At 47.5% G+C, this 26049-nt stretch overlaps 1 protein-coding gene across 1 annotated transcript in view; it reads left to right on the top strand.

The window, feature by feature from the left end:
• NIPSNAP1 (nipsnap homolog 1) overlaps positions 1 to 24901 on the top strand; it is a 103750-nt gene extending 78849 nt beyond the window's left edge. Inside the window, exon 10 of the mRNA XM_075568864.1 lies at positions 24416 to 24901. Within this exon, the coding sequence (XP_075424979.1) occupies positions 24416 to 24480 (65 nt within the window). The 3' untranslated portion in view covers positions 24481 to 24901. The remainder of the gene's footprint in view (positions 1 to 24415) is intronic.
• Positions 24902 to 26049: the final 1148 nt, after the last annotated feature.

Below are 26049 nucleotides of genomic sequence, written 5' to 3'. Positions count from 1 at the left end.
GAAACATTGTTGGCCCCTACTCCTACGGAGCCTACTTCTCTGGTACCGGAGAAGCCCGGAGACTTGTTCCCTTTTTCCCCAAGGAGATTTTCCCCCATAGACACCATGTCCCAAAGACACGTAAACAGAGACGTGTGGAAAAAGAGGACTGGTTAAGAAAGGCTGGGACTCTTGGTAACATTAGTCAGCCCAAAGGACTGCAGGTAATGGCCGGGGATGACCAGGGTGGGGAACAGATAGATACGGGAATGTTGCCAGACCTGGATCTTCCTGACTTCCGTCAGAGGCAGAGGGAGGACCCAGCTCTGGCTAGACAATATGAGAAGGTGGTACAGGTCAACAACAAGATAATGGATGAACAAGGTGTAAAAGTGTTTCCACATTTTGAACTGTTGAATGATATCCTATATCGTTTGAATAAGGTTACACAAACAGGGGAGGTCATTCGACAGATGCTAGTCCCCAAAGGGTTAATTAAAACAGTGTTCACCCTAGCCCATACTCTCCCATGGGGTGGTCATTTGGGCAGAGATAAGACCACGGACCGCATCTCGTCCCGGTTTTACTGGCCAGGCATACATGGTGACATCATGAAACTATGTGAGACATGTCCTGAATGCCAGTTAACTAGCCAAAAAGGACAGAAGCCGGCTCCCTTGGTTCCTCTGCCCTTGGTAGCCGTCCCATTCGAGAGAATTGGGGTAGATATGGTCGGACCTTTAAAACCCTCTGCGAAGGGACATAAATTTATACTCGTTGTTGTAGATTATGCCACCAGATATCCTGAGGCCTTCCCTCTGAGATCAGCCACTGCTAAACAGGTTGCTCACAGGCTGTTAGAACTGTTTTCTAGGGTAGGACTTCCCCAAGTAATGTTAACTGACCAGGGAACAAATTTCATGGCAAAGTTAATGCAGGATGTCCTGAAGTTATTGGAGGTAAAATCCGTCCGGACCTCGGTCTACCATCCTCAGACTGATGGATTGGTAGAGAGGTTTAACCGTACTTTAAAAACCATGCTTAGGAAGTTTGTGGACAATGAAAAGCGAGCTTGGGATGAACTTCTCCCTTTCCTGTTGTTTGCGGTACGAGACGTTCCCCAATCATCCACAGGCTTCTCCCCGTTTGAGCTCCTATATGGACGCCAACCTCGGGGTATTCTCGACCTACTGAAGGAATCCTGGGAGGAGGAGCCCTCCCCCTCCAAGAATACCCTTCAGTATGTCATAGACCTTAGAAACCGTCTAGACATGATAGGTCGGTTTGCTAGGGAAAACCTCAAATCTGCTCAAGAACGTCAAGAGAGGCAGTACAACCAAAATGCTCGCTTGAGGGCCTTCCAACCTGGGGACCAAGTGATGCTACTACTACCGACATCAGAGAGTAAACTCCTTGCGAAGTGGCAGGGTCCTTTCCAAGTTCTCTGCCGCACCGGGGAGGTGAACTATGAGATCTCTCAACCAGGGTCCAGGAAGGGTAAACAAATCTACCACGTGAACCTCCTGAAACCCTGGAAAACGATGAAATCGCTGTTCATTCACCCTCGGGAAGGAGAGACGGATTTGGGTCCACAGCTTCCAAAGGGTAGTACGTACAATGACCATCAGGTTCCCATGGGAGGGCAGTTAACAACGGAACAAAGGTCCTACTATATGTATGTGACCAGTTCCCAGATGTTTTTTTCTGAGCTGCCAGGGCAGACTGATTTAGTCTCCCATAGGATTGAGACAGAACCTGGCGTAAAAGTACGGTCCCGTCCCTATAGATTGCCAGAGGGCCGAAAAGACCTGGTAGAGAGGGAGATAATAGACATGTTGGAATTGGGCGTGATCGAGGAGTCCCACAGCGAACGTGTAGCCCTATCGTGTTGGTCCCTAAACCAGATGGGAAGGTGAGGTTTTGCATGGATCTGCGAAAGGTAAATGCTGTATCCAGATTTGATACATACCCAATGCCTAGGGTGGATGAATTACTTGACTCGCTTGGTAAAGCAGAGTATATCTCCACCCTAGATCTCACGAAAGGATATTGGCAGATACCTCTAGCGGAAGAATCCAAATGCAAAACTGCCTTCGCCACCCCTATCGGTTTATACCAATTCGTCACTTTGCCATTTGGGTTACATGGGGCTCCAGCCACGTTCCAAAGGTTAATGGAGAAGGTACTACGACCCCATAGGGCATATGCCGCGGCCTACTTGGATGTCCCCACCCCACAGACAAAGACACAGGTCCGCGCCCTTTTGGGGTTAGCAGGGTATTACCAGCGGTTTATCCCCAATTTTTCAGAAATATCTGCACCCCTAACAGATCTGACAAAAAAGAGTGCCCCAACCCAAGTTAAATGGTCTTGGGAGTGCCAAGTCGCCTTTGACATGCTAAAAAAGTGCCTGTCAGAGGGCCCCGCTCTTCGGAGCCCAGATTTTAAAGAGCCCTTCATAATCCAGATGGATGCCTCAGAGGTAGGACTGTGAGCAGTACTGTCTCAGCAATTTGATGGTGTTGAACACCCCATACTGTTCTCAGCCGGAAGCTGTTCCCAAGGGAAGTGAGGTATTTCGTTATTGAGAAGGAGTGCCTCACTGTAAAATGGGCAATTGAGGCCTTGAGACATTATGTCGCCGGAGTACACTTCACCCTGGTCACTGACCATGCGCCCTTGAAGTGGTTAAACACCATGAAGGACACAAATCCAAGGTTGACCAGGTGGTATATGGCCCTCCAACCCTTCTCTTTTGATATTCAGCATAGACCTGGAAAGGACCATGGAAATGCTGATTTTTTGTCAAGAGGAGTGGAGGATCGGGCTTCAGCTGTGTGGGACACTAGCCACACACAAACAGGGGAGGTATGTGACAGAGTGAAGTCAACCCCTATCAATTATGCCTGGGAAACATATGTCTGAGTGCTTCATCCAGCACTCATAAGGGTTAACTCAGGTGGAAGCTAGCTAATCAGGAAGTAAGCTGACACCTGAGAGCCAGCAAGGTAGATAAGGATCTGGCTACTAGCAGTAGCTGTCTCTCTCAGTCCAGAGCACATGGATATGTGTGCTGCTAGCCATACGGATACAGCACAAGACTTACTGCAGCCAAAGTATGATTTGTTTCATTTGTTTTCTTGACTGCTTAAAAGACTCTTAAGGTTTGGTTATGGTTTAGCCAGCCAGCCTGCTAGATAGGTCTGCTGTGTTAGTCAGTTTTTCTCCCAACGTGGAGCTGGATTTATTTGTTTAAAGGGACAGTGTACCCATATGTTATGTTGCTGTGGAGAAATAAAGCCACTGAACGTTTTCATTTATCCTGAAACTACACGTGTGGACTGTTCCCTGACCTCGGCTACAGGCCGTCCTGCCACAGTACCAAACTCTAACTTCTATATTATCTTTATCTACCTCCAACCCCCCCCCCCACACACAACTGTTATAAAGTGAAACTCGGCTCCACCCTCCCGATACCTTCGAAACCCCTTACTCCCACCTAAGCGAACTAACTTCTGTTAAACAAACAACCCGCTCTCTGGGCCCTGGTCCCTAGGACCCCTTATCTCTCCGTGACACCTGCCGCTTTCTAGCTTGCCTCCCTTCGACCATGCTATATGCCAGTGGCCCACTGGATCACATGTGCAATGAACTCCTGCTGGCGTTTCGGGTCTTTCCCCCCACAGTCCATGTCCTGCTGGGTGGAGGGGCCACTGCAATCTCCCACTCCCCTCCTATGCCCCCATACGCGTCTCCCCGGCAGCGGAGTTCGCGCACCCCCGCCGGAGGGTACCGCGTCACTACCGGTCCAGGGCGCCTCTCGGGCTTCCGTCTTTGCTCTCGCGATCTCGGATGAGCATCCTGGCCTCGCGCGACCCAGCCGGGTGACGTCATCAGGATGGGCGAGGGGAACTCATTCGAAGGCTGGCCATCGGAGGGAGAGGGTGGAGCCGAAGGCGGGCCAAAGCAGCGGAGCAGTCTTTCGCGCTGAAAACAATGCCGCCATGAAGTTTTTCGTGCCGATCCTGCCTCTTCTTCCCCAGGTAAGCCTAGAACGGCCATTTTAGGGGCCTGAATTCAGTTTTACTGCTCGTGGGGTATCCATAACCCCCGCCGGCCTGTAGCTTCTGAAAAAGTCTAGAGCAATCCGAACTTTGGGTTTGCTCTTGGCCGTAACAGGAACAAAACCAGTATAAGTTTATAAAACAACTTTGGCAGCACATTGCCGCAACTGCAGCTCCTTAGATGCTTAAGAGCTCTTATCGCCGCCACCCGCCTTATCCTTTCTTTTGTCCCTCGGGGAGGAGGACACCGTCACTCAGGACGCTGCACTTGGCGGGCCTGTCTCCTGACTCTCTGGGTGGGCAGCATCGGTAGCAACCTTGATTCCCAGCTTCTTCAGGAAGGTAATGCCTTCAGAGGGGTGCTTCAGTACATGGGAACGACCGTTTTTGAGCACTACCAGGGCAAAAGGGAAGGCCCACCTGTATCTTATGTCTCTGTCCCATAGCTCCTTGGTGATGTGCAGCACCGCCCTTCTGCGGGCGAGAGTGAGGGGGGATATATCTTGAAAAACGGCTAGGGTGATCCCCTCAAAGGTAATGTGTGGGGTAGCCCTCGTGACCGCAGGGCCCTGTGGCAGCGGTCCATCGATAGTTCAGCTTCGGTTTTACCCGGCAGAATGGACGTCCTCCACAGGCTCAGCAGGGCCTCCGGGTCCAGAATCTCCTCAGGGATCCCCCCGGACGCGCAGGTTGTTGCGCCGGTCCCTGTTTTCGCAGTCTCCCTGCCGGGCCTCCAGCTCTGCGATCCTCGACTCTAGAGCCCCCAGCCGTGTGCTAGTCTCGTGATGACACCTGGAGCTGTCCTCCATGCGGTCCTCCAGCTCACTTGTGCGGGTACCTATTTGAAGGATGTCCCTCCTGAGCCCCTCCACCTCCCCCCTAAAAAAGGTCTTTAGGTCGTGAGGAGCCGCGCTATTTCCTTTTTAATTATCCTTGATTGGCCCGCGGATGCTCCCTCAGCCTCTTGGGCTGAGTCAGAGTCAGAAACTGCAGAGTGCTCCGCAGCCCCGGCCTTGCCCGAGCCCGTGAAATACGAGCGCACATCTGTTTTGCGCCGGGCCTTCTGTCGTGTTGCCGCCATGCCTCCTCCGGTGTTGCTTTAAGTTCCGTGGGGTATCTGGGGTCTTTAGGGAGTATTTTTAAACCTCTGAGTTTGGTGTGAAGTCACTTTATTTACATTAATCTGCCGACGGTTGGTGGAGCTGTGAGTTTAAACCGCCATCTCCAACCCGTCACGCATGCGCATCCTCTCCGCCTTACTTTTAAAGCTTTACACTCTTCTGCCCCTCCTTACAGCTCAGCTCTAATTTCTCGCTATGCACCACCCCGACTCTTGCGATCCGCCCATGGATGTCTTCTCTCTCCCCCTTTGTATCTAAAACCCTCTCTCGCCTTAAACCTTTCTCACTGACTGCACCTCACCTCTGGAATGCCCTTCCCCTCAATACCCGACTAGCACCCTCTCTATCCACCTTTAAGACCCTCATTATCACACATCTGCTTAAAGATGCATGTGAGTAGCTCCGTGGCTGATACTATACACCGCATACATAAAGCTTGGCCCCTTGCAGACGCACTTACCAGAACGCCCTCCTACTGTCTCTGTATGTTCTACCTACCAATTAGATTGTAAGCTCTTTGGAGCAGGGACTCCTTTTCCTAAATGTTACTTTTATGTCTGAAGAGAATCCTCCCGTCGAAGAAAGAAAAGATCAGCGGGCACTGCTAGGCAAAAGTATAAGGCTGGACTATGCTGTGCGTTCAATAAGTCATGCACAAATGCAGAAATTATTAGAAACAAGGGGGGGGGGAGGGGGGGTGCATGAAGCACTTATTCCCATGATCTGTTATTTGTATTATTTATATGATTGAAACGTGTATTACTGCGGTGAAGCGCTATCTACATAAATGGCGCTATATAAATAAAGACATACAGTACACACATCTAACATGACAAAGCATATAGTTAAATATTTATTTGTTTCTCTCTCAAAAGTGGGGTCCGACTTACCTTATCTCTCTCTCTCTCTCTCTCTCTCTCTCTCTCTCTCTCTCTCTCTCTCTCTCTCTCTCTCTCTCTCTCTCTCTCTTTCTCTCTCTCTCTCTCATCATCAAGAGGGTAATCAAAAGTTAATTTGCAGAATTTCAATAACCCTTGGACTCATTCATTTGTAAATAATTTCTTTAGTAAATAAAGAGTTCAATTAAAAATAGATACATTTTATTGAAGAGTTTTAAATATATTCTTAGTGAAATATGTTACAAACTGACTTATAAATATAAATCTTATTTACAGATATTCACAGAGCTTGGCATCAGTTAGATTAGTCAGTGTTTTTTTTGTTGTTGTTTTTGTTGTTGTTTTTTTGGGGCGGTTTTTAGGGCTTAAGTAGCTCATGCGGGAATGAAGTTTGTACGGTGGGTATCCATAACTTTTAGAGATGTCATGATCCTCCTGCCTCTGAACAAAGCACTGTAGCCTCCCCTTGGAGGTATGTTGACAGGCTTCCTCCCTCTCCAGTTGTGCTTTCCTTTTCATAGCCTCTCTCTCCTCTCTCTGTTCTGGTGGAATAGGTATGGAGACCCCAAGATCTTGGAGAGGCTGTTGACAGAAGGATGGAGTGGAGTTGTCCACTCTACAGGGTACATTGGTAGGATACTGCAGGTTATAAAGCTGGTGCACCATGTTGAAAGGAGATAGAAAGGGGATAGTGGTTTGGCTGACCTTTTCAATGCATGTCACTGGAGCTTTCTGTTCTATGGATTTCACTGGGAAGTGTTTGGGATTCTCTGTAACTGAAGCTTTGTTTTCCCCACGTTGTTTGATTTCACTGGGTTTAATGCCAGGAACTGGAATGGGGATAGTGCTTTGGCTGACCTTTTTAATGAATCTTACTGCAGCTTTCTGATCTATGGATTTCACTGGGAAGTGTTTGGGTTTCTCTATAACTGAAGCTTTCTTTTCCCCACGTTGTTTGATTTCACTGGGTTTAATGCCAGGAGCTGGAATGGGGATAGTGGTCTGGCTGACCTTTTTAATGCATGTCACTGCAGCTTTCTGATCTATGGATTTCACTGGGAAGTGTTTGGGATTCTCTGTAACTGAAGCTTTGTTTTCCCCACGTTGTTTGGTTTCACTGGGTTTAATGCCAGGAGCTGGAATGGGGATAGTGGTTTGGCTGACCTTTTTAATGCATGTCACTGCAGCTTTCTGATCTATGGATATCACTGGGAAGTGTTTGGGATTCTCTATAACTGAAGCTTTGTTTTCTCCACGTTGTTCCTCACTTTCTTTAAATGTACATAGCCTAGGCCTGGCATTAATGTCGACTCTTTCAATTCCAGAAATATTGTCCTGTTTCTTGGAAATGCACCTAATAATCACATCAGTATGAGACCACGGAACATGAGAAGCAGAATTCTGGCTTTGGCTTCCTTGCATTGGTCCAAGCTTATTTCCAAGTGTAAGGGATCCTGCGGGTGCCCCTGGACCTGTGGGACCTGCTTTTGTACCCAATGGGGGAAATACTTGAACAGAGTTAATCATTTGAGTAACAGCAGGTGTCTTTGCATCCCTTGAACCTTCATGGCTTTGCAGCATCTTTTCAGATACCTTATTGGAAATGTGGGCACCTGAGAGACAAACACGTTTCATTTTTTTTAACAGAACAGCCTTGTAATCAGATTGTGGGCCATGGGGTGACTTCCCTGGTATAGGAGCAGAAGAATGATTTACTGGCTTTGACATTGGTTTTACCTTCTTTTGCAGCGCAGTTTGAGGGACTTGATCCTTTGCAGCTGAAGAAAGGATCTTTTTCTTTTTTGTTTCCACTGTGGAGCACTTTGGTACCCCCTCAGACTTTGACAGACACTCAGTCTTCAATGAACTCAGCACGTTATTACCCAAGAAATGGGAAGATCTGGTTGCCTTCCCAACTGGATGTAAAGACGACACCTTTATACCAAGATTTGAAGGGGCTGTTGTATGTTTCATTGCTTTTACAGCTCCTGACATAATATCTGTAGACTGCTGAGTGATTGGAATGTTGCCCCTCACCACTTCTTGAAGATACTGGGGACCTCCAGACTGCTCTCTGTTAAGAATGGTCACACATGTAGATGCTGGTTGCAAATATTTGGTGCTTGTCAGTTGTTGGTGAGATGTGGGGACTTCAGTCCTTACCAGTGGAACCTTCTGAGCAATATGTGAGGGGGCCTTCACCTCTGAAGATCTCTTCTCCATATCTTTTAACCCACCCCTTTTCCACACTGGCACACATAACTCTTTGTTGCTTTGCACATCAATATGTAACTTTGAGAGGTGGCTCAGCTTCCGAGCTGGTTGAGTTGGGTACATTAGAGGTGGTTCACTTTTTTTGTTAGCAGCAAGCGGAACTGCTCCTTGTGTAGTTAAACTGGCCTGGGAAATATGTTGGGCTCCAAGCGAGGTCTGACACACTGTAACAAAATAAAAAAGGAGAAATAATCAATTATCATAAATACCAACACATTGTACATAATAACACAAAGAAAGAAAAGCAAACACATGCTTAATCCCTTCAGTATTGGCGAGGACTACATACGGTAGAGTTCTATATCTTTGTAACACTACAGTGGCGAATGACCATCATTAAAGATCTTTATAACAGGTAATGGTATCGGTCAAGGAGAAGATTTTGAACAATGTTTAGTAAAGATTCTCCATGTCTCACCTTGTAAGGTCTGCAGCACAATGCAGTGGGGAAAGGGAATTAAGCTAATTACACATGGAAATCAGTGCAAAGAACTACTGTACACAATGCAAAATTATGAGAGATATCCATGTTTTATCACAATAATGATGGTGGAGTGATGAAGACGAAGAGAAGTAGGTTTTATTGGTGGGGATATCATTGGTGAAAAAGAGGGCAGATTATGATAACAGGCCAACAAGAGGTTCACAAGTCCCTGTGTGTCATTTGTCAATGGGAAAACCAATACACTACAGTAGCTACTCAGTTTTGCATGTTATCAATTTATGTAACAAAGCGGCATTCAATTTAAGGAACATCCACAAACGTTTAGCTGCAATAGCAACAACTGGGGAAAATGCTATGATTTGGGCATCTAGGCCTCTCCTTTTTTGCCCCTTGTGCTCCCCCAACTGAACCTGGTTTGCCTTACCCACCTGACACTCCTCCTACTTTGACGTTTTTGACTATCCTGGTTGCTTGGGGATCAGGGGCTGCCGAATATTGAGCCAGTGGATAGGACGGTCTTGAGCTTTTCTCCTTTAGGACCAGGAGCACTTCCCCCTGGTGCACTGGGTGTTGTAAAGCAGAGCTCCCCCTGGTGGAGGTTATTGGCAGCCCAGTGGGTGTCTGTAAGAAGGAGCCAATCTGTGCTGAAGGCACTTGCATGGGCTGAGGTCGGTTGTAAATATAATGAGCTGTGTTGCCACCAGTTGGAACATATTGGCCAGGAACGGGGTGGTATGTCCTACCCTGAGCGTGCATTCCTCTAAGGGGTATGAATGGTGGCTGTTGAAGTCGTGCATTCTGGGTGGCCATTATACAAGGCCCTATTGTAGCATTGCTTTCCACCTGTGTGTTGGGACGGAAAGTAACAGGCTGCGTTGTGGCTTCTCCCCTAACCTGTCCTGCAAATCCTGTGTATCCTCCTGTAGCAGTTTGGTAGAAGCCTCCGTTCATGTCACATACACGAGGGTAAGCGCGTGTTGCCTGTGGGATCTGCTGTAGATACATTGGTTTTCCTGCAGACCCCTGTTGCAAAATCATGCCTTGGGCCCCATGTCTGTAGACTTCTGTATTCCTCCCTACTGGGTGGGAGCTGTTGCTCCATGAAGGGTAAGCAGTGGTGACTGCAGGAGCACTGCAGGCCGGTGGGGGGTTCACAGCAGAGGAATTTAAAAACTGATCTGTAAGGAAGAAAGGTAAAAGTGAAGGGCCGGAAAAACAGGCTTTAACAGACCTGCTAAAAGATATTCTTGATATCAAATACATATGAAATACATAGAGATGCTCACTTGGCTTGGTATTTTTATTTTGCCTTTAAAATATTTGGGGTTTTGGTTCTGGTTTTGAATAAAGTTTTTGGGGGTCTTTGTTTTGTTATGAATAGCAAGCACTAACAGGGAAAATGGCTTGCTGGGAAAACACATGTATTTGATTATCAATGTTAACGACCACTACTCTGATCAGAAGCTTCAATATTTAAATACATTTTTGAGCAAGCCCCATGATTGCCTTCCATTCATAGCATTACTGTGTATTGAAACACCAGAGCACCCGTACATTTTAGCTCAATATATGGGGATATATATATATATTTATATATATATATATCAAATGGAAATATTCCTGTATGCTCATTTGCGTGTCTTAGACAGGTCTGCAACCCCGCCTTTCACCATTATCACCCAGCACACAGCACTTCCACTGCAGCAAGGGATTCTGGGAAATGACATGCAAATGGGCACACAGTGTCACCTTTTGCTTCAAAACCATTTTTAACATGGTTCCCTATAGGCTTAAGCTTGCTGCATGTCACAGCTTTAAGCACAGCCAGGGTTAAGATGCATAGCCAGAAAGACAGGTGGAAACGGCTGTCTGTGGGTGGGTTTTCTGGCTATGGTGTGGTATTCTGAGACATGTCTGGTATATTGAGGTAACTGGAGGAGCACTCCGGTCAGCTATATCTGTAAATCAAGTGGCAGATTCTGCCCTCGTTTTGTGGCTTTGTCTTTTTTGGGGCCTTTGTATTACTGTAGAGTAGTGGTTTCCAACCTTTTTTTGGTTAAGGAACCCTATGTGAAATTCTGAGGGACCCCAACCCCCTCTAACAGCGAGTCTAAGATGAGATGTATTGTAAGATACCCAAACCCTATCTAATAGCGCGTCTAAGATCAGATGAAGTGTGAGGAACCCCAACCCTCTCTAATAGCGCTTCTGAGATCAGATACATTGTGAGGAACCCCAACCCTCTCTAATAGCGCGTCTGAGTTCAGATACATTGTAAGGCACCCAAACCCTCTCTAATAGTGCGTCTGAGATCAGATACATTGTAAGGCACCCGAACCCTCTCTAATTGCGTATTTGGGATCAGATGCAGTGTAAGGAACCCCAACCCTCTGTAATAGTGTGTCTGAGATAAGATGCAGTGTAGGGAACCCCAACCCTCCCTAATAGCGTGTCTGAGATAAGATGCATTGTACTGTAAATTCTTCTGTATTAAGTACAATTTTAAAATGACCTGAAAATTACAGCGAACCCTTTAGGGATGCCAGGGGAACCCAAGGGTTCCTAGGAACCTTGGGTGAAAAACACTGCTGTAGACAATAATTTAAGGATATGGCTGAAAGTAGTCGACCATTACACCCCAGGGTGTACAGTAGAATTGGTCCAATAGTTATTGACCTAAACTTAGGGCAAGGAAAAAACATGCCTTATACTAATCCTAACACTAAGGTTCCTGTGTCTTTTTTTACAATCCCATAGATCCCATAGACGTTTGCCGCTGTGACATTTATGTATACAGTACATGTGTTCTTTTCTATACATTACTGTTCAAATCATTTATGATTTTGAATTACAAGCCAGATATAAAAGTAAATACAATAAAACAAATGTGTGTATGTATCTATAATAAATCAGTTTTGACATTTATAAAAAAAAATATTATCCAATAAAGGCCAGGTACCTAGCCCCCCTTAGTGTTGTGTACCTCCGCCCCTCCCCCTCCCCCCCTGCCCCCCTCCCCCCATCCGTCTTCTTTCTCCCATCCATTGATAGGAGTCATATTATCTGTTCTGTACCCCATAAAAAAGTAAACAGATCAAAAATATAGATATTATCCATTTCTTTTTGGGTATGTAAAGGTCACGTTGCTTCCTACCTGCCATGATACAGAGTTAAGGTGGAGATAATTAGTCTCTCTGTACAGCGCCACACTTTTCCTATCTCTGAGATGTCCACAAAACTAACGGTTTCCTTCGGGAACTAATTCAAGTCACGCACAAACAAGTTTACATTTGTGTATTTATCTCAGTCTCTAAGGCGATTCCGTGATGTCATTACAGAACACTGCTGCTGGCATCTCCTAGGAGGCTCAATGATGCTGTCTCGTGATGTCATAATAGAGAAATCAGTTACTTTGACATTTAATTTCAAGGGGTTGAGAAGTGGTTAACTAGAGTAGCAGTCATAAAAATCCCAGCTGCTGTGATACATTGTATTGCGTACATTGGGTGACACAAGTACACATATGGACAGTGCCATTGACTGCAGTGGGAACAACATATCACTGGGTTCAAATGCATTGACTTCATGGCAAGATAAAGTATCATCCCCTTATGTATGTCACATGTAAAACACTGAGAAGTTACTGTGTGTGTCACACAGAATAAATAACACCACCTGCACGGATACAATCAGTTATTTGTCAGATTCTACTAAGGCCAGGCGCAGTATTTCTCATTTTTAAACACATTTGAAGCTCTCCCTCTGGGGTCTATGTATCAAGGCAATTTTGGAGCAATACCCTGCACTTACTGTATATACTGTATCTAAATATCTTCCTTAGTTTGTACCTTGGGGAGAGTCAGAAGGAGGAGTTGGGGAGGTTACCTGGAGCACAGATTATAATGAGATGTATCATATTCTGCGTCTCTGCCCCAGCTTGCACCTTGGGGAGAGTCAGTAGGAGGAGTTGGGAGAGGAGTTACATGGCGCACAGATTATAATGAGATCTGTCACATGCTGCGTCTCTGCCCCAATTTGCACCTTGGGGAGAGTCAGTAGGAGGAGTTGGGGGAGGAGTTATATGGCGCACAGATTATAATGAGATGTATCACATGCTGCGTCTCTGCCCCAATTTGCACCTTGGGGAGAGTCAGTAGGAGGAGTTGGGGGAGGAGTTACATGGCGCACAGATTATAATGAGATGTATCACATTCTGTGTCTCTGCTTCAGCTTGCACCTTGGTGAATCTCAGTAGTAGGTGTTGGGGAGGAATTACATGGTGCACAGATTATAATGAGATGTATCACATGCTGCGTCTCTGCCCCAGCATGCACCTTGGGGAGAGTCAGTAGGAGGAGTTGGGGGGAGTTACATGGCACACAGATTATAATGAGATGTATCACAAGCTGCATTTCTCTGATACTTTTTTTTTTTTTTTAACCTTTTATTTGCCCAAAACAATCCACCATATCTGAAGTGCCATAAGTCTAACATACCGCGTCAGAAGTAAGAAACTGTTCTTACAGTATATATGCTGCGGCTCTGCTCCAAAAAATAGAGCCATGCGTCTAAACACAATTACTCTAGGTTGCTGCATAGACCCTTTATGTCCTAATTCCAGCACTGGGGAAGTGTTCAACTCCATTCAAGGGCAGTCTCAACTAAACTACTACTTTGGTACAGCACTGCGCTTTGCTTTAATGCTTCAGACATACACATTATGGGTATTGAATGGGTCCCCCTGCTTATTTGTGGGGGGATAGAGATGAGAGTCTTTTACAATGAGAGTGCTTCTGGATCTATATTCTTTATACAGTGACACCTCGCGGCCTTAATTACAATCTATTTTGGGTTGTTTTTTGTAAGTACACTAAAACCTCCTCTTGGATAGACACAGGGATATTCTAGTAGCTGGGAGTTGTGCAAAAGCGTGCAGAAAGAGCCTTATCCGATTGGATTTCTAGGTTTTGCTCTTCTGTAAGTCCTTCTCGCAAGTTCAAACCGAGTGGGCCGAGAAAGACCCATATCTCAACAAAACCCGTATGAGTTTTATGAAGTATATATTTTGTGTTATATCCCCATTCTCTCTCTCCCACCCCTCCCCCATTCTCTCCCACCCCCACCCCCATTCCCTCTCCCATGTACAAAGCATATATACTATCAAACTGTCTCATGATAGTCCCCATAATTAGATTTGGGCAACCTGTTACCCAAGCTCCCACTCCCGGTGTGTTGTCATCAAAATGTAATGTTTTCTTCAGACATTGATAAAAATGTGATATTGAGATTTTCCTATATTTTGCCTTTTGGAAGAGAGCGTCAACTTGATTGTCTCTATCTGCTGTTGGTAAATCGATTAGTGATGTCAATGTGTAGTGCCTGGCCTGTAGATATGCGAAGAATTGTGTGTTAGGTAGCGCGTCTTTATCTTTCAGTTCCTGCAATGAGTAAATTGTGTGCTTTAGTTTATGCAGGAGCTGCCCTATTCCAAAGATTCCCTTCTTTTCCCAGGCCTCAAAAGGGTAATTCGCCTTCCCTTCCTGAAACCGCAGATTCTTAGCGAACGGTAAAAATAGCGACTTGTTCCTTTGTAAAGAGAGCGTTTTCCTGGCTCTATACCACACTTTATATGTGCTGAATAATAATGGGGTTTCTTTTATTTTTTATTTATAAAATGTTTTCCCAGGAAGTAATACATTGAGAGTTATCTCTCGTTTTCATATATGTCCTGGGCACAGAGTTAAGATGACAAATAATACATGATTACAATACATAGTTACATAAGTGAACATGGTATACATTGTACTATACAAGACATTGCATGCACAGTTAAAGATAATATATATTATAGGCGTATGCAACAGTTACAGGCCAGATAAAATTGTAAGACAGCTTTAGTTTTGGAAGAATTTAGACTGGTGTATTTAGGCGGCTGTGAGAGTCTCCGGTAGGTTGTTGCAGTTTTGGGGTGTATGGTAAGAGAAAGAGGAGCGGCCGGATACTTTGTTGAGCCTTGGGACCATGAACAGTCTTTTGGAGTCTGAGCTCAGATGATAAGTGCTGCATGTGGTAGGGGTGAGGAGCTTGTTCAGATAGATGGGTAGCTTCCCCAGCAAGTATTTGAAGGCAAGACAGGAAAGGTGAACTTTGCGACTAGACTCAAGTGATGACCAATCTAGTTTTTATGACCTTTGGGACCTCGTGAGAAGGCCTATGTAACCAATATGCCAAGTTTATATCTGGGCACATTTGTTGGTCAATTTCATATATTGTGAAATAGCTCGTATGGTTTATCCAGTTTCCTGCATATCTCAAGATTGCGGCCAAATTGTACATTTTAAGTGAGGGGAGGTTTACACCTCCGTCTCTTATGTTGCTGCAGTTTTGCCATACTAATTCTAGGCTTTTTGTTTTTCCATATAAAAATGTGAAATGCTTTGTTTAGAGCGTTTTCGTCTTTGTCTCATTTTCTGATTGGCAACATCTGCAGTGTATATATAAGTTTTCTGGGAAGATTGTCATCTTCACCAGGTGGCATCTCCCCAGTAATTTTACGCTTAAGTTTTGCCATTTTCAGAGTGTTTGTGTGATGTTAACTATCAGTGGTCTATCATTAATATTATATAGTTGACTAGCTGATATACCCGGCGTTGCCTGGCGTGGAAGGGCAGGGGGCATGGATTGGAAGGGCAGAGGGGGGAAGGGGCGTGGAAGGGCGCGGGGGGGGGCCATGGGGCATGGAAGGGTGGAGGGCAAGGGGCGTGGAAGGGCGGGGAGGGCAAAGGGCAGGGAGGGCAAAAGGCAGGGAGGGCAAAGGGCAGGGAGGGCAGGGAGGGCAGAGGGCAGGGAGGGCAGAGGGCAAAGGGCAGGGAAGAGAGGCGCAAAGGGCAGGGAAGAGGGGCGCAAAGGGCAGGAAAGATGGGGCAAAGGGCAGGGAAGAGGGGGCAAAGGGCAGGGAAGAGGGGGCAAAAGGCAGGGAAGAGGGGGCAAAGGGCAGAGTAGAGGGGGCAAAGGGCAGGGAATAGGGGGCAAGGGGCAGGGAAGAGGGGGAAAAGGGCAGGGAAGAGGGGGCAAAGGGCAGGGAAGAGGGGGGCAAAGGGAAGGGCAGGGGGGGCAAAGGGAAGGGCAGGGGAGGCAAAGGGAGGGCAGGGGGAACAAAGGGCAGGGAGGTGCGGGGGGGGCAAAGGACAGGGAGGGGTGGGGGGGGGCAAAGGGCAGGCAGGGGCAGGGGGGCAAATGGTAGGGAGGGGTGGGGGGGGCAAAGGGTAGGGAGTGGTGGGGAGGGCAAAGGGCAGGGAGGGGCGGGAGGGCAAAGGGAGGGGGGACAAAGGGCAGGGAGGGCAAAGAGCAGGGAGGGCAAAGGGCAGGGAGCCTGGTGTGGAAGGGCAGGGGGCATGGATTGGAAGGGCAGAGGGGGGAAGGGGCGTGGAAGTTCGCGGGGGGGGCCATGGGGCATGGAAGGGCAGAGGGCAAGGGGCGTGGAAGGGTGGGGAGGGCAAAGGGCAGGGAGGGCAAAGGGCAGATAGGGCAGGGAGGGCGGATGGCAGGGAGGGCAGAGGGCAAAGGGCAAGGAAGAGGAGCGCAAAGGGCAGGGAAGAGGGGCGCAATGGGCAGGGAAGATGGGGGCAAAGGGCAGGGAAGAGGGGGGAAAAGGGCAGGGAAGAGGGGGCAAAGGGCAGGGAAGAGGGGGCAAAAGGCAGGGAAGAGGGGGCAAAGGGCAGAGTAGAGGGGGCAAAGGGCAGGGAAGAGGGGGAAAAGGGCAGGGAAGAGGGGGCAAAGGGCAGGGAAGAGGGGGCAAAAGGCAGGGAAGAGGGGGAAAAGGGCAGAGTAGAGGGGGAAAAGGGCAGGGAAGAGGGGGAAAAGGGCAGGGAAGAGGGGGGCAAAGGGCAGGGAAGAGGGGGGCAAAGGGAAAGGCAGGGGGGGCAAAGGGAAGGGCAGGGGGGCAAAGGGAAGGGCAGGGGGAACAAAGGGCAGGGAGGTGCGGGGGGGCAAAGGACAGGGAGGGGTGGGGGGGGGGCAAAGGGCAGGGAGGGGCAGGGGGGCAAAGGGTAGGGAGGGGTGGGGAGGGCAAAGGGCAGGGAGGGGCGGGAGGGCAAAGGGAGGGGGGACAAAGGGCAGGGAGGGCAAAGGGCAAGGAGAGCAAAGGGCAGGGAGGCAAAGGGCAGGGAGGCAAAGGGCATGGAGGGCAGGGGGGGCAATGGGCAAGGGGCAAAGGGCAGGGGGAGGGAGGGCAGGGGGCAAAGGGCAATGGGCAAAGGGCAGGGTGGGAGGGCTGGGGGCAAAGGGCAGGGGGAGGGAGGGCAGGGGCAAAGGGCAGTGGGCAAAGGGCAGGGGGCAAAGGGCAGGGGGGAGTCAGGGACGCGTTAAATAACCCATTCACCTGCGTTTACTCACCTTGCACATGGCCGCGCTCCTCTTCCTCCGGGTACCGGCCGCCCTCCTCTTCCACCTCAGGCTCCTCAGCCTCAGGCTGAGACGCTCCAGTGAGGAGGTGCTGTGCCTTTCACGTGAGAGGCGGAGAGAGCCGGAGGAGCGCTCTCGGGGATGGGGAGCTGGGGGAGCGGCCTATGTGAGGGGAGAGCCGCAGAGAGCGTGCTCTGTGTGGGGGGGGGGAGCGGTGTGTGTGAGGGAGAGCGCCAGGAAGGGTGAGAGTGCTGGGTGAGGGAGAGCACTGGGGAAGGGTGAGAGCGCCGGGGGAGGGAGAGCACGGGGAAGGGTGAGAGCGCTGGGTGAGGGAGAGCGCCGGATGAGGGTACAGTGTGTGTGAGGGAGAGCGCCGGGTGAGGGAGAGCGCCGGGGAAGGTTGAGAGCACTGGGTGATGGAGAGCGCTGGGTGAGGGTACGGTGTGAGTGAGGGAGAGCGCCGGGGGAGGTTGAGAGCCGGGGGGGAGGGTGAGAGCCGGGGGGGGGGGGGAGTGGCCTACGGGAGGTGAGAGCCGGCAGGATGTGGGAGGAATGGGGAGGGTGAGAGCCGTGGGGAGGTGAGAGCCGTGGGGAAGGGTGAGAGCCGTGGGGAGGGAGCAGCCTGTGGGAGGAGAGAGCACGGGAGAGCGTGCTCTGGGGGGCCAATGAGAGCCGTGGGGGGGCAGGACAAAGGGGGGGCGGCAGACACACCGGCCAAATAGAGCCGTGGGAGGGCGGGCGGACCGACGGACCAAGCAAATGGTCTCCAAACACTCACAAACAAGATTTTCGATTATATAGATATAGATGGATATTACTCTGGATGAGTACCCCCAGAAATTTGATGTGTTTTTTTTGCCCATTTAAATGAGATGGGACCCTTCCATTCTAGCTTTTGATTGCAGTCTAGAGCTAGTGCCTCTGATTTTTCATAGTTGATGGTTAAACATGAGACTTTGCCATACATTTGTATTGCCTCTTATAATAGCGGGTATTGCCTTTTGAGGGTTTGAAATGAAAAGGAGCATATCGTTCGCAAATGCTGCGATTTGTAGTTCTTTGTCACCTATTTGAATGCCCTTGAATTCCTCCATCTGTTTTAGGTGTCGAATTAGGGGATCTAGTGCTATATTAAATAATATTGGGGATAGGGGACAGCCCTGCCTTGTTCTCTGTTGTAACGTGAAAAGGTCAGAGTTCAGTGCATTAGCTGTGATATAGGCTTTGGGGGAATTGTATATAGTTTGAATTAATGTTTTGTAAAATTCTCCCCAAAGTTTTGTGCCTGGATAGTCCTGGTAATGTGTGCCCATGTAATTTTATTTAATGCCTTTTCGGCGTCGAGATTTACTATTATGTTGTTGCCTTTTGACTGTCCTGCTGCCACCACTGCGGCCACAGCTGATCTTATACTCATAACTGACAGTCTCCCGGGGACAAAACCTGTTTGCTCTGGAGATATAATATTAGGGAGTATATTTTTGAGGCGGTTTGTGTACATTTTTGTTAGAATTTTTAAATCTTGGTTTAACAGGGAAATGGGTCTGTATGACGATGGTTGTTCCAGATTTCTGCCTGGTTTTGGGATGACAATTATTTTCGCTAGATTAAGATTTTGCGGCGTTTGTTTTTCCTCCCTTATATGGTTGTATAGGTTGGTTAGTGATATTGCTATTTCGGGGTTTAATAATTTGTAGTATTCTGCGCTAAGGCCACCTGGTCCTGGTGATTTGTTACTTTTAAGTGTGTTGATAGTTTCCTGTACTTCTTGGGTTGTTATAGGTTTATCGAGTGCCTCTCTATTTGCTTGGGAGATCTGAGGAAGGTTTGCTTCTTGTATAACTTTTCCTCCTAATTCTTTTTCATCTGGGATTGTTGTGTAGAGTTTTTTTGTAGTAATTTAGGAATGTTGCACACATTTCTTTGGCGTTTGTTCTGCCACCCTCCTTAGTGCTAATGGTCACTATTTGATTAGTACTTTTGGATTCTTTTGTTAGATTGGCCAACAATTTCCCGATTTATTGCCCCATCTAAAATAGCTATTTTTTTTATACAGTACATATGTTGGGTTTGTGCTCCTTCAGTCAGCAGTGCCTCGTACAACTCTTTGGTTTCTAAATACTGCTTCTTATTTTGTTCTGTGTTATCTGCCTTGTATATTTGGAACGCCTGTGTTAGCTGTGTGTTTAGGGTTTTGTTTTTCCTAAAACTGTAAGCAATTATATGGCCTCTAAGTACTGCTTAGATGTTTCCCAGTACAGAATGGGTTCTACAGTGTGCTGCTGGTCGTCCGTCTCATAATTGGACCACTGGTTTTGTAGATACGCTTTGAACTCTTTTGAGTCGGCTAGATACGTGGGCGTGCGCCAGCTTCGCGAGATATTTTTGGGTTTACTGAGTCTTAAGTTGATCCATATTGGTGCATGGTCTGAAATTATTATATTTTCTATTTTAGCGGAGTTTATTCTCTGCATTAAGTTGGTTGAGATTAGGAACCGGTCTATTCTTGGGAACATATTGTGCGCGTGTGAGAAAAAAAGGGAAATCTTTTTGTAGCGGGTTTAAAATTCTCCAAGTGTCAACCAGTGTTAGGTTCTCCCTGAAGGATTTTAACGTTCCCCGTTGTGCGTGTGAGTGGTGCGGTACCCTTTTGTTTCCTGATCTGTCAAGTGTCCAGTCCTCCACTACATTGAAGTCGCCTCCTACAACCACGGTCTCTGCGTCCAACTCCAAAATTCTTTGGTAGAGATCTGTGAAAAACAAATGGTTGGGCAGATTCGGGTCATATGCATTAACCAACAACAGTCTCGAGTCTTCTATGGTGATATCGACCATGAGATATCTTCCTCCCGGATCTTTCAGAGTTTTATGGATGGTGTAGTTCACATTTTTGTTTATTAGTATTGCAGTTCCTCTTTGCTTTCCAGTGTATGGTGCCGCGATTTATTTCTTGGATCCATGGCGCTTTTAGTCTTGTGGTATCTTCCTTCAGGAGGTGTGTCTCTTGGAGGAACATCACCTGCGCTTTGGATCTTTTGATGTGAGAGAGTATCTTCCTCCTTTTTGCTGGTGCATTCAGGCCACCGACATTCCAGGAGACAATCTTGACGTTGTCTATCCGGATTTGGGAATCCTCTGTTTCTGGGGCGTAGAGTGTCTGGAGCCTGTATCAGCCGCCCTCACTGTGATTTCTTGGGGTACACGGGATAGAGGCAGCCAAATGTATTTTGTATCTTTCCTTGTGTTTCCCCTCCCTCTTTGTCTCCCCTCTGGCTCTGTTCTAAGTTTGCCTGCCTCTGGGCTGCCCAGCTGATTTGTTTGAGGGGGGGGGGGGGGGTTTCCCACAGGGCTTCCTCCTTACCTCCTGTTCTGATCAGCGGTAGCCCCCACTATCTGTGTGTATTGATCCATATAATTACGTCACACACTCCCTGCTCGTGCAGGAACACGCTGTTTGTATTGATCAGTATAATTACGTCACACACTCCCTGCTCCTGCAAGAACACGCTGTGTGTATTGATCAGTATAATTACGTCACACACTCTCTGCTCCTGCAAGAACACACTATGTGTCTGTGTGTATTGATAAGTATAATGACGTCTCAGTCCCTGCTCCTGCAGAAACATGCTGTGTGTATTGATCGGTATAATGACATCACTCCCTGCTCCTGCAGGAACACGCTGTGTGTCTGTGTATTGATCGGTATATGATGTCACTCCTTGCTGCTGCAGGAACACGCTGTGTGTATTGATCGGTATAATGATGTCACTCCCTGCTCCTGCAGGAACACGCTGTGTGTATTGATCAGTATAATGACGTCTCACTCCCTGCTCCTGCAGGAACACTCTGTGTGTATTGTAGAAAGGGGGGGGGGGGGTGATAGACAGCACTCTGACACAATGACTCAGCAAGGTTGCAGGGTGCACGGAACAGGAAGGGACCCTAATTCCCTTCAGAAGTACTAACAAACCAAAAGATAGTACCAGTACTCTCTGTCTCACAGCTACAGATATAAGCAAATACCAGTATAGGGAATATGAATTATTTAATGACACTAATAATAAACTGAAAATATAGCAACAATAGCCAATACGCCAATACAAGAATAAATATCACCATAGTGAAAATCAAAAAATAAAAGGGGGTAGAGGGGAAAGAAGGAGATAAGGAGGTATATAGGCTATTCACGTCAAGTGTAGCCAACAATACACTTGTGGTAAATGGTGGAATAGAAGATATTTTATTCAGAAAGTGTGTAGTATCCTGAACAGAAGATTTGGAGTTATCCACAAAAGGTCTCAGCAATTTGTCTCGAAAAATCGCACAGGGTTGAAAGATAGAATCTGTGCCCGCCACTATAGGTCTACCTGGGGGGATATTAGACTCTTCCGTATTTTGGGTAACACATAGAATACAGGGGTAATAGGGTCTTTTTTTTAGAAGAAAGTCCTTCTGTTTTTTGGTGATAACACAACCTTCATAAGCCATGTCTAAGACCTCAGAGACCCTCCTGGTGACTTCAAAGATAGGGTTATGATCAATTACTCTATAATTATTGACCATCTCAAGTTGTCTTAATATCTCTTGCCTATACTCGGAACGGTCCATAATCACTATAGCCCCAACTCTTATCGGCCGTTTTTATTACAATATCGGTTGAGGACCCTGTCAGTGACGTCACCAGCCAGACGATGGGAGCTGTTAATCCTCTCTACTACTTAAAGCAATGATTTCATCTTGCTCAGTCCCAAGCACTCGACAGGGCACCAGGAGCTGTTGATAGAGGGTTTGCTTATACTTGTTCACTGATTGACATTTGATATCTGCATATGTTCTGTGTCTTTTTCAATATTTGATATCTGCTTATGTGATTTTCCCTCTTTAGACTTTAGATTTATATCATTAGCTGAGTGTGGGATTATTTGACAGTGGGGAGGGAAGGCTTAGGGAAGTACCTCTGGGACCCTTTGGGACCAGGGGGAATGGGCCAGATGAAGAGGTCAACCCTCGAAACGTCGCCCCCCTAGTTTGCTTTCCTTTTTCCATTTTTGTGATTATTTTGCTTTTCTTTCATGTTTTCCCCTCTACCCCCTTTTTATTTTTTGATTTTCACTATGGTGATATTTATTCTTGCATTGGCGTATTGGCTATTGTTGCTATATTTTCAGTTTATTATTAGTGTCATTAAATTATTCATATTCCCTACACTGGTATTCGCTTATATCTGTAGCTGTGAGACAGAGAGTGCTGGTACACTGGTGTATTGATTGGTATAATGACGTCTCACTACCTGCTCCTGCAGGAACACACTGTGTGTATTGATCGGTATAATGACGTCTCACTCCCTGCTCCTGCAGGAGTACCTGGCTTTCCGTAAGGAGCGGAGCCGCATGCTGCTTTCGCGCAGGAACCAGCTGCTCCTGGAATTCAGCTTTTGGAACGAGCCTGTGCCTCGTCCGGGACCCAACATCTATGAACTGCGCACATACAGGTTAAAGGTCAGCAGTCGCCTGCTTGTTCATACTGTACGGTTGGATGGGAGCAGCGTCTGTGTCATGTGACTAGTGGCTTATTCTGGACAATAACAGTATCTTACTCTCCTTCTTCTTCCTCTTCCTTTTTTTTTCTTCTCGTTTCTAGCCGGGAACAATGATTGAATGGGGAAATAACTGGTAAGCAGGAATGTCTCGTAACAGTCCCTCCCTCCCCCCGACATATATGTACCAGCCTGCTGTATTTCATTAGTTTCCCTCTTTTATCCCCCCTCTTCCTCATTCCTTACTTCTCTCCCTCCTTTCTTCCTTCTCTCCCCCTTCCTTCCTTCTCTCCCCCTTCCTTCCTTCCTTCTCTCACCCTTCCTTCCTTCCTTCTCTCCCCCTTCCTTCCCTCCTTCTCTCCCCCTTCCTTCCTTCTCTCCCCCTTCCTTCCTTCTCTCCCCCTTCCTGCTCTCCCCCTTCCTTCCTTCTCTCCCCCTTCCTTTCTTCCTTCTATCCCCCTTCCTTCCTTCCTTCTCTCCCCCTTCCTTCCTTCTCTCCCCCTTCCTTCCTTCCTTCTCTCCCCCTTCCTTCCTTCTCTCCCCCTTCCTTCCTTCTCTCCCCCTTCCTTCCTTCTCTCCCCCCTTCCTTCCTTCTCTCCCCCCTTCCTTCCTTCTCTTCCCCCTTCCATCCTTCCTTCTCTCCCTTCCTTCCCTCCTTCTCCCCCACTTCCTTTCTTCCTTCTCTCCCCCCCTTCCTTCCGTCTCTCCCCCCCTTCCTTCCTTCTCTCCCCCCTTCCTTATTGCCCCCTCTTCCTTCCTTCTCTCTTTTATTTCGCCCCCTCTTCCTTCCTTCTCTCTTTTATTTCGCCCCCTCTTCCTTCCTTCTCTCCTTTTTTGTCGCCCCCTTTTCCTTTGTCTCCCCCTGATTCTGTGTCCATCTCTCCCTCAGGGCTCGTGCTATCAAACATCGTCAGGAGAATCAGGAGGCTGTTGGCGGATTCTTATGTCAGATCGGGGAGTTATATGTTGTGCATCATCTCTGGGGTAAGTGAAGTGTTTCCTCTAATAACCTATTAAAGACCTGCAGATCATCACTCTGTCCCTTCAGAGCTACACATCTGCAGAGCATTGCAGCACTCATGCTTTCCCATGGTGGAACTAGTTACTAGGCAGAGATCCCTCTGTAGGTAACATTTTATCTCCGTAGGATCACATGGTTGACACTTCCCATGTAATGTTTCTGAGTGGTTCTTGTCTTCTGTTTTCCCAGCTTATAAGGACCTACTGTCCCGGGAGGAGACTCGCAAATCAGCCTGGACCAAGCAGGGTTGGGACGAGAACGTTTATTACACAGGTAACCTAGAGGTGCTCCCTCCCAAACTCTGCCCAGTAAGAATACATTTGGGGGGTTGGGTGGAGTCTGAGGGTGTCCCTTTAGAGCTGAACGGTGCTATTTGCAGCTCTGGGATCCTGCGATACGGACTGGTGAAGTTCCGGTATTACTTCCTGGTTTTTACAAGGGATTTAAATGGCCGTCCAATGGGAAGCCACCACCGATGATGCTGCGGCTTCCTATTGGCCTGAGATTTGGCAGCCATTTCTCTAGTAAATATCTCTAAACGGGGGGGGGGGGGGGGGGGTTGTGTTTGCTGCTGTAATGTGACAGAGCAGTGTTACGAGTGCGACTCCCTACGTGTGAGTGAGAGTCACAGTTACCAAATCCTCCCTTATTACCTCTTATCCTTTGCTTTCAGTTCCCCTAGTCCGGAGTATGGAGTCTCGCATCATGATCCCACTGAAGATCTCGCCCCTTCAGTGACTGACCCCCTGATTCCTTCCTCAGACCCCCCCCCCCCCGCCCCTTTTACTGGTGTCAGTAATTTGACCAAATGATGGTGAGATGATTGCCACGCAGAGGTGCTGTACCCTTATCATTCACAAACTTGTCTCCAGGGCCCAAACCTCCAGCTTGAACACAGAGACACTGCACTGCATAGGAAAAGGATCACAGTGATTATATTGTGTTCCAAAACATAACCAAGGTTTCAGGCCTCTACGGGACCCTCCCCGGGGTGCTGTGACTGACACGTTGCTTATGCTCTACGAATACCAATATACCACTTTAGAGCACTTACATAAGCAGTGCTGTGTCTCTTCCTTCAAACCGGGGGTTTGGGTGAAGTATACTCTTATCTCATTATTACACGTGCACTCGCCATACTTCATTTACTTTTTCCTAGAGGTGACAGGAACTGCACAGCCCTTCACAGTGTGACCCGGAAGTCCACCACCCTCACAGCAGTATCCGGATGGGAGGTATGGTAAGTGTGACCCCGCAAAGGCGAATGTGAGACCCGGCAGCAAGCAAAATGTCCCAAGAGCGTCCGTGGTGCATTAGCAGTAAACGGTGAGTATATGAATGAATAATCAATAGCTTAAAAAACTCTTCCCTACGCGTTTCATCACTCTCACTCACTCACTCATATACTCACCGTTTACTGCTAATGCACCACGGACGCTCTTGGGACATTTTGCTTACTGCCGGGTCTCACATTCGCCTTTGCGGGGTCACACTTACCATACCTCCCATCCGGATACTGCTGTGAGGGTGGTGGACTTCCGGGTCACGCTGTGAAGGGCTGTGCAGTTCCTGTCACCTCTACTGGACGACGGTTCAAGGAAGCTGGGACTTCACAGAAGGAGAGAGTGGCGTGCAAGTGGAGCAACATCGTTGTGCAGTTGGCGAATGAGTATACTCATTACATGCTTTTACCTTTTATCTGTTTGTGAGTTTAAATTTGTTGGATCTACCATTTTTTATTAAATTGTATTTTTTCATGCTGCACTAGGATCGGCGCTTTCTTTTCTTGTTGTTCATATATATATATATATAGGTTATGGTGGGTAAAAAAAGTGACAAAAACCCTCCACAGTAAAGCATAAAGCAACTGTAAATATTACTGTATGTTCATTTGCATGTCTTAGACAGGTCTGCAACCCTGTCTTTCCCCATTGTCTGTTTAAAAGCTGTGTTTAAAACAGCATGCAGTGGCTTGAGGATTGGCTTGTGTAATACGAGCTTGAGACAAAAGGTGGCACTGAGTGCTCATTTGCATGTCATTTCCCAGAATCCCTTGCTGCAGTGGAAGCGCTGTATGCTGGGTGACAATGGGGAAAGACAGGGTTGCAGACCTGTCTAAGACATGCAAATGAACATACAGTAATATTTACAGTTGCTTTATGCTTTACTGTGGAGGGTTTTTGTCACTTTTTTTACCCACCATAACCTTAATGACAGTGGTGATTACCTAGTCTAGTCTCAAACCTGCAAGCCATTAAGACCAGCCTCACACTGATGATACCCATCAAGGTTGAAACATGTATGTGA

Source organism: Ascaphus truei, chromosome 13, assembly GCF_040206685.1.
Source record: "Ascaphus truei isolate aAscTru1 chromosome 13, aAscTru1.hap1, whole genome shotgun sequence".
In the NCBI taxonomy this organism is placed as follows: domain Eukaryota; kingdom Metazoa; phylum Chordata; class Amphibia; order Anura; family Ascaphidae; genus Ascaphus; species Ascaphus truei.
Note: the sequence above shows the minus strand (reverse complement) of the source record. Positions and strands in the feature narration are given on the sequence as shown.